The sequence below is a fragment of the Morone saxatilis genome, unplaced genomic scaffold (assembly GCF_004916995.1).
Source record: "Morone saxatilis isolate NCDOM2014 unplaced genomic scaffold, NCSU_SB_2.0 Contig14, whole genome shotgun sequence".
Lineage (NCBI taxonomy): Eukaryota > Metazoa > Chordata > Actinopteri > Moronidae > Morone > Morone saxatilis.
The window spans coordinates 18,322,098-18,330,814 of NW_023339696.1; the positions used below are offsets into that span (position 1 = coordinate 18,322,098).

General features: G+C 41.2%; 1 protein-coding gene across 1 annotated transcript in view; it reads left to right on the forward strand.

The window, feature by feature from the left end:
- The first annotated feature begins 1,361 nt into the window (after positions 1-1,361).
- Positions 1,362-8,717, forward strand: part of fam117aa (family with sequence similarity 117 member Aa) — a 9,089-nt gene continuing 1,733 nt past the window's right edge. Inside the window, exons 1-7 of the mRNA XM_035654631.1 lie at positions 1,362-1,889; positions 3,196-3,341; positions 5,909-6,004; positions 6,200-6,313; positions 6,931-7,047; positions 7,286-7,511; positions 7,613-7,787. Of these exons, the coding sequence (XP_035510524.1) occupies positions 1,628-1,889; positions 3,196-3,341; positions 5,909-6,004; positions 6,200-6,313; positions 6,931-7,047; positions 7,286-7,511; positions 7,613-7,787 (1,136 nt within the window). The 5' untranslated portion in view covers positions 1,362-1,627. The remainder of the gene's footprint in view (positions 1,890-3,195; positions 3,342-5,908; positions 6,005-6,199; positions 6,314-6,930; positions 7,048-7,285; positions 7,512-7,612; positions 7,788-8,717) is intronic.

An 8,717-nucleotide genomic window follows, 5' to 3' on the forward strand; every position in this document is an offset into this window, starting at 1 on the left:
GCCACATCCCCCCGCAGTCAACAGAGTGACAGATAGTGTGAGAAGGTTTTATTCATGCTACCAAAATGACTATTAAATGCAGAAACATCTAAAACACCCACTGGATTCATTTTTTACTTGGTTCATTTTACATGGTGCTATAATCTGGTACACGTGCTTAGTATTTCGTCCAGACTTTCTGTAGTCTGTGTGTTGTTGCCAGAACACATTGCTGGCAGTATAAATTTTAATGCACAAATCTCATGCACAAATTTAATTGTGCATGAGATTCATTGAGCCTCTGTTAAGGCCCTTATGAAGGTCTAATGAGAGCATATGCATGTGGTAATACAGTGCTAGGGAATTACAGAAAAACTGTTACCTTGAGGCCTTTTAGGTTTCATGCAGATAATATATATATACGCAACTTTAGTTTCATTTAAGATTGTGTTTGTGGCTCATACCTTGTAGGAAGATATACATCAAAGTATTATTGAATACTGTGCATGAGGTTTGTTGCACTCTTTATCATCTATAAAACACAGTGCACTTCTTGCATTGTATCAGAAAGGTATGTTTTTAATTATATCATTAACTTTGACTACAGTTGAGGGCTTTGTACTTTTTTCATTCTTTTTATTGCAGAAATAGTAAATTGAAGCAAAAAATATTTTTTTAAAGGTCCAGTGTGTATAAGATTTAGTGGCATCTAGTGGTAAAATTGCAGATTTCAACCAACTGAATACAGCTCAGCCTTCCAAGCGTGTAGAAAAAACTATGGTAGCTGCTAAACTTGTGAAAAATGGCCTTAGTCAGTGTTTGGCAAACATTGTGGTATAACATGGTGGGCTCTGTAGAGGAGGATCCTCTGTGGATAAAAACGGCTCATTCTAAGGAGAAAACACAAGATTCTAATGTTTAGGTGATTATACACCAATAAAAACACACCTATTAATATTATATTTCATTTCTGCCAATACACACTAAACTTTTATGTGGTGTAATCAGTGAAAAAAGACCCCTGACCCTCGGCCCTGACTTAAATCAGTGTTTTAACTTTTAGGATTTTATGATAAGCAAGTAAAAAAGTTATTGTGGTGAATGTTTTATGAACATGAGAGAGAGAGAGAGAGAGAGAGAGAGAGAGAGACCGAATAGACCCAAGGTTTGGACGTGGGTTTGAAGGAGGAGGAGGAGGAGGAGGGCCATGCCCCCCACAGAGGAGGAAAACGTCCCCTCAAAAGTGGATTGGGAAGTTTTGGGAGGGGTTTCCTTTCGAGAGACAGATGGGTGCGACGGCCAATAAGTGCTCAGTAGTATTCCGCAGCAACCAACCAGATCGCCCTCCCTTGGAATGATACACTACATGAGAGAGTTGCACAGGTTGTGCTGTTGTCACTTTGCAGAAAAGGGAAACAAGCGGTAATGCGGGAAAGCACCGCGTCGCCTCTCTGCTGGTGTCCGCTTCAGACTGCAACCATGAAGGATAGAGATTGAGCAGATGAGGTGAACTGCAAAAAAACCCAACAAACAACCGAAAAGCAAGCTGTGAAAGCAACAAAAAATCATGTTCATCATCACAACAGAAAGCTGGGTGACCAACAAGAGGCCCGATCAGAGTTTCGGATCATCAGTGTGGATGAAGTGAATGCGGGCAGAAGGGACGGACAGCGCCGTGCAGAGCTGCAGTGAACGACGGAGAGAAGAGGAGCAAAAGCTGCGTGTGTGTGTGTGTGTGTGTGTGTGTTTTCATAAGCGGAGCTCGGCTGTGGGAGCGGAGTGGGGGATGTCGGGCAGAAGTGGAGCAGCACCTCGGGGGTGCAGCAACCCCAGCCTGCAGCCCCTCAGAGCCACAGTCCCATACCAGCTCCAGAGGGGCTCAGCTCTCCTCTGCAGAGAGGTCAAGACGGGTAAATACACAGAGAGGAGGAGGAGGAGGAAGAGGAGGGGGGGTTAAATCTGCATTCACTTCCATGTGGTCCACAGCTAAAAAGTTTATTTGGTATCACGTTATCATCAGTATCTGCCTTTTAAGTGTGTTTCCCATGGTGAGGGGTGTTTATGGTTTAAATATTGTAGATAGCAACAAAGTCACTGACACATTCTCTATTTTTTTTGTATCACAAAGGAAAGCATGCTTTTTCTCTGGCATATCCCAGTATAAATATTTTTAGGTTGATGGAACAAAAAAATAAGTTAATTGAGAAAATAAAATCAGTCCCAGGTATTCACAAAGCTAAATTGATGAAGCATTTTTGAATGAATGAACTTATTCATTTGCATTTTAACATGTGCTCATACAGAAATTATTAATTTTGCTTTATACTTTATTAACTATTAGATTTTTTACAAAGCATGCTTGATTTTATGACTACAGTGACTATTAATGCTATGCTAGTTAGTAATAATGCTAGTTCAAGGAACAAACTGCTTCAGCTTGACTAACTTCTGATCTGACTTTTTTACTTGATTGGGGGTCTAAAAAGTGCAATTCTTACATGCTATGAGAAAGTTAAGTCAACAATGAAGGCTGCTAACCCTGAAACATAACACTGTTCTCATAATGTTATTTGGACTCTCAGTCGCCCCTTTGCACTCTGACCTGTGGGATCTCTGCTGCATGCTTCATGCTAACACAGCAGCAGCTTTTAAGGCTTCTTTGTTTTACTTTGTGCGTGTTGTTCTTTAACTGTATCCACGAAAGTCACATCTGCATGCAGTGGTGTTTATTTATACATCCTGTCTGCCCTGCAACTTGGGCTGATGACAACATACCGTGTGTGTGTGTGTGTTTGGGTTGGTGGTAGATATACTAGCAGCCTGTGGTGACTGTTGTCAGTGTTGTGTAGTTGGATGGCTTTGCTCCAGGTCAAAGGCATGGTCCACACCTGCCAGAGATTACAAAGAGCTGCCAACATGCACACATGCACACACACACACACACACACACACACACACAACTCTGCACGCTGCATGCTTATTGGTGAGGGGGGAAACCTGGAAGCAATTTTGTGAACAACTACCACTGGTGTTAAAATACTGTTTAGCCTCTTAAAGAGAGTTTTTTATGTCGTATGCAGTGTTAAAGCTAAACATGATCACACAGACATGAGTTTTATTTATAACATCTGCAAGACAGATAATATTTTGTGCTGCATTAAAGCTTGCACAACCTCAACCTGCTCACTGACGTATTGTGTTTTGTGTTCCCAAAAGCTGACAGGACCTCGGCTCGCCCACCGAAACCCACCATCCGCCGAACTCTTTCTCTGGATGCCATCGTTGGACCCTATCTGCAGGGACAGTGGCCCAAAGAGGCCGAGAGCACGGCAGTTACCTGTGTGAACGACAAAGCCACGCAGGTGAATACACTGTCAAATTAGTTGTGATACGTTGGTGTAATGACTGTAATCAGACAAAACTGGGGCCAGATGAATGGCTCTGTTATACCAGTGCTACTGCTGGTGTAACGCTTCTTCCATAAAACCTGTTGCTTCATGTTGCAGACTGAAAGCAGACCAAATGTTTTCTCTGCGCTGCTTTTCTTGTGTGTTAAGGATTTCTATAGAGGACAAGATATCTGATGTTGGCTCTGCAGGTGGCTGGTGGTTCCAGTTTGACGCTGTGGGTAGAAGGCAGCCAACTGGAAATAGTCGTTTTTGTTCTTCTTTAAACTCTGCTTTTCTTCCCTCGCTCCCCCCTCGACTGTATCTGCTCCTAACTAGTGCACAAAGCCCTGACTAACATCACCAAGCTTCGTCTTCGCTCCTGACACAGTTTAAACCCCGAACGAACCCCCTTTGCTTCCATTGTGCGAAACAGACCCCTCCTGACCTCGTTATATAGACACCCCATCCCCCAGCACTCTCCTCAACCACACACATGCACACTGCCGCCCCACCCAGCACCTCCGTATGCCGTAGTTCCTCTGCATTACTTTTGATGATATAACTGATGATTCACTGCCATTTCATTCTTCATTAGGCATATTATTACAATTCCTCAATAGTATAGTCACATTTGTAGATTGTATGTATAGTCCTACATGGGTTTACAAGACTGTTTATCAAAAAAGTACATAAAAAAAATATAACATGCATTTTCCAGTAACACATATACAAAATCAAAAGGAAAAAATAAAATAAAATTTTAAATAAAACATTTATGGCCAAAATGAGATTCATTTAAACTATGGTACACAGAATAACAACTACGTTATAAACGTAGTTAACCTTTTTTAAATGTGTAGTAATTCTGCAGATATGTGCTAAATATGTGCCTATGAATGTGGATAAAATAATATTATAACAACCTTAATAATACGATGCAATTCAGAAACAACACTGACTACAACTATGACTACAAAAATGTGTATGGCAGAAATGAATGTCAGGGTCAGTAATTACATTTTAATGTAAGTTGCTCCTGTTTAATGCTGAAATAATCAATCAGTTAGTCCAATTAAAATATAATAATGACAAACAATTTTAATATCCAAGTAAATGTATTATTAAAATAATTTAATTTAAGGCATTTATTATTTATCTGTTTCCTGTTTTATATAAAACCCTAACCCTTGGTGTAATTTTGCAAAAAATGGGCATTTTTAACTATTATTTTGACATTTTAATTAATTAATTAATTTATAAGTCAAGAATTGAATCAACAAATTAATTAATAACGATATAATAATTATTATAAAAAATTCAGGCATATTCTTATTACTGTGGCCATATCGGAAACAGGCATTAAGTGCACGTTAATGAGTTATCCAAACTGGAAACACTAGCTATGCTAGACCAAATGGTGTGCTACCTTTGAGTCTTTTTATAGGTTTGTGTCCCATGATCCCCCTGTTCATGTTTTGGATGATTGGGGGTGCGGGGGCTTGGTTGGCAGCTGTAACTCTACACCGATGTCACTGTATGACTGACTCATACCGCATTCTGACTTATTTAGCCAGACGATGGGCTACGTACGAGTCGATGGCAGAAGATGGTGTCGGTGTTTCAGATATGGCACCAGTAGGATTGCACTGAGTTGTGAGGCCGACACCTAAAGAACAGGGGTCGTATTTGGGGACAGAAAACCATGACCTAACCACTCAGCAGGCAGTGAGAGCTAAGTGACTGTCTGTAATGTTAGCTGCCTTATGAATGGCATGGACACCAGAGAGTGGATCAGATTGTTTTGCGAGTGTGTGAAGCAGTTGACTTGTGGAGTGTGGAGGCACCAGAACTGAGTACACAGTATCTGATCCTGTGGGTCAACTTAACCTCTTCTCACCTGGTGATGATGAACTGCCAGTCGTCTGCTTCCAACCAGCAGCCGGGAGCGGTCAACCAGACTCCCCCTGGTAGAAGATCAAGAGTCAATGTGAAGAAATCGGTATGGCCTTATGAGTGAGAGTAGGACGTTAAGGAGTTGTGAATGACAAAAGAAGAAGTGGGGGAAAAAATCTCCCTGTTGTCTGTTTGTCTGTGTTTCCTCTACAGTACGTGACTTTATGAATAACAGGTTTACTGTATGCATGATAGTATGTGTGTGTAAGGGCACTGAAGTGTTGAATGCTGATACTTGCACTGTATTTATAGTCTTTACAATGATGTGGTTTGGATGTTTTCTTATGTGTGTGGAAGCGGGGCTGTTTTGCAGCTCAGAGTGGTTTTCTCGTCGCCTTCCTCTATACAGCTGTTGTGAGGCAGGTGTGCAAGACAGCTGTGGGACTCCACTTCTGTGTTGTACTCTCAAGTTGTTGTGTTGATTGGGAGTTCACTGGGTTTAACACAAAATGTGAGGGGCCTCCAAAAGGTCAGCCCTGCTGCTGTCAGCCAGACTTACTGCCAAAAACGGCAATTTTCTACCACAGCGCCCAAAGGTTTGACAGCTGGACTCGTTATTCACCACACTCATAATATCTTTTTCAAAGACCCCAAGTTCCTGGGCCGAGGAGACCCGGGGAAGGAGAAGCAGCGGAGGACACAAGCGCTCAGCGTCGTGGGGCAGTGCAGAGCACCTTAGGGAGGCAAGTACTTTAGTTCATCACTATAGCAGCTCATTAATCAGCTGTTTCTCACTTGTATTCGCACGCTTTACTCCCACCCTCCCGCTGATAGCATAAAACATTAACAGCCCCTGAGGGAAAAAGTGAGTAACCTCTCCCTTTTCAGAATGAATTATAGTGACTCCTGAATCATTTTTCTCTCCACTCTGCCCTCAGGTGGCCAAGCTGAGGCACCAGTTGCAGAAGCGCTCCCGCCATGCCCCTCCCTCAGCAGGATACGAGCTCCCCCACCACCCCCTGCCAGCAGGTCATGCCGCAGGCATTACTCAGGTAGCCCGTTGCTCTTGTCTTCTAATGACATGTGAGGCAAAGACACAAAGAACAAAGTTTTCATTAGGCCCACTGATACCAGCTGTCTTCCACAGGCAGACTAGGGAAGAGCTTAGTAACAGGGATATAAAAAAAACACTGGTGCTTTTCTTAGGACCTGCTGTCATCAAAGCTCCGGTGTTACTGACATGCTGTCACAGAAAGACAATTTGAAACCAGCATATCATACTGTGCCAAGGGCAAAATCGTCAGTCAGACACTGGGAGAGGGGGCATCAGACATTAGTAGCTGGAACTCTTCAAAAAAAGACAAACAAAACAAAGCTAAACAATACATCAATATATATATATATATAAATATGTGTATATATTTTATTGTACAGATTGGCCACCATTAAATGTGTCATAATGACACAGTTTTAATTAATCAGCTACACACCCAGTCTTCAAAGAGAAGTGACAGAGTAAAGAGGCAGAGTGTGGTCATGGACAACAGCACTGACACTGGTTTATATCCAACATGCAATTACAAGCTTGTAGAACAAGACATCAGGCCACAAGTGAAGACACACACTTACTTATTGTGTACAATTTGCCTATATTTGACCTTTTCTACAGACAGTGCCCCTGATGCCGCTGAACAGACTTGCACCACGGCTGCGACGTAGTGTTGAAGGCCTAAACTTGGAGCTGGAGGAGGTGTTTGTTTCTGAGAAACCTGATGATCAGCATGAGGTCAGGCCATATTCCATGTATTTTACATTTCTGACTGTGATATATTCTATGGATTTGTATCATAAACAACTTTGTAAACTATTGAAGGCCAGAGAATGTCCCCACAGGTACCGACAGAGCAATCATAATAACAAAATAATTTATGTCTGATTTTACAATGACAATGTTTGTTTTCTTGAGATATTGTATTATTTTTTTGACAGCCTAGTGATCCCTTGTTTCCTCCTGAACATTTCAGATTTTGGATATCCCAGATGGCCACAGGGCCCCTGTCCCTGCCCAGAGATGCAGCAGTGGCTCTCAGAGTGAGCCCTCCCCAGGCCCCCTGGACCCTTCCCTCCTCTCTCCTTCTCAGTCCCCCTGTCCGCTAGATCCCTTGCTTCTGTCGCCTTCAAATTCCCCCTGTCCATTGAACCCAGCTCTCTTGTCTCCATCACAGTCTCCCTGTCCCATGGGAGAGCCAGGTAAAACCACTTTATATTCTTTGTGGCAATGTGTTATTTTATTCTGGATTTATTGAAGGTATTTCTAATAAAAGTTTCAATATTTATGCTCTTCCATGCAGAACCTGTGGACTGTGAGACCCTGTGTCCCTCTCCGTCGACGTCACTCCCCTCATTTGCACTGGATCCTCCTCTGTTGCAGTCCTGCTCCTCCTCTCCACGTCCCAACAAAACCTGCTCCTTTCAGCGCGAGCCACCAGAAGGCTGCGAGCGAGTACGAGTATGCGAGGAAGCATTGTAAGTTCACTTTTTAAAGACCAAAACATTGTGCATAGATCATATAATCATGTAAGCTATGTCACTATGTGGTAGCATGCAAAAACACCCTGAAGTACCTACAGAGCAGATCATTACAGCTCTAAATCAAGCTCAGATCAAACCAAAATGTCACGTTTTATATTTAACATACAGTATATCTAAACAGTTTGTTTTATTTAAATGAAAATTGGTTCTTAATTGGCTTATCTGCCTAAATAATACTTATTTGAGAGTATTTGATAAGCAGAATGATGATTGCAGCCCTCTTTCTGTTACTGTGTCCATACGTCTCCAGTCACAGCACCAGTTTTATCCCATTTATTCATGCACGTCTAAAACTTTGAATTTAGTTTCTCAGACCATCTAACAAGAAATGTAATCTTAAGTTAATATCATGTGCACATTCACCTTATCTTAGTAAGAGAATGCCAAAAATAACAAATTCTTTCTCCAGTCGCAGTCGTATTAGTGGGAAAAAGTTCTCCCTTCAATTTACTCACTTGGGCTACGTCCTATGGGAACTATACATCATTACATTCTAACATTTTGTAAACTCAATTTATTGAAAATTCATTATGAAAATTATTATTAGTTGCAGACTTAATTGTGTTATGTTGTTATAAACGTGCAAAACTACATCCAAAACTCCAGTATCCTACTGTACACGCCAACAATCTTAAACTCATTACTATTTTTTATTTCTGTCACATACTGTGGAATATGTTTACATTTATATTTATTTTGTATATAGGCTCTTATCATATCTCTTAGGCTCTTATTATATTTCTATTTCCATTTTTATTTTTTACTTATATGTACATACCTATACATACATTTCTATTCTGTATATTGTGTTAGATATTGTAATACAAGTATTATTTCTGTTCTTTAACATGTGTGAGTGAAACA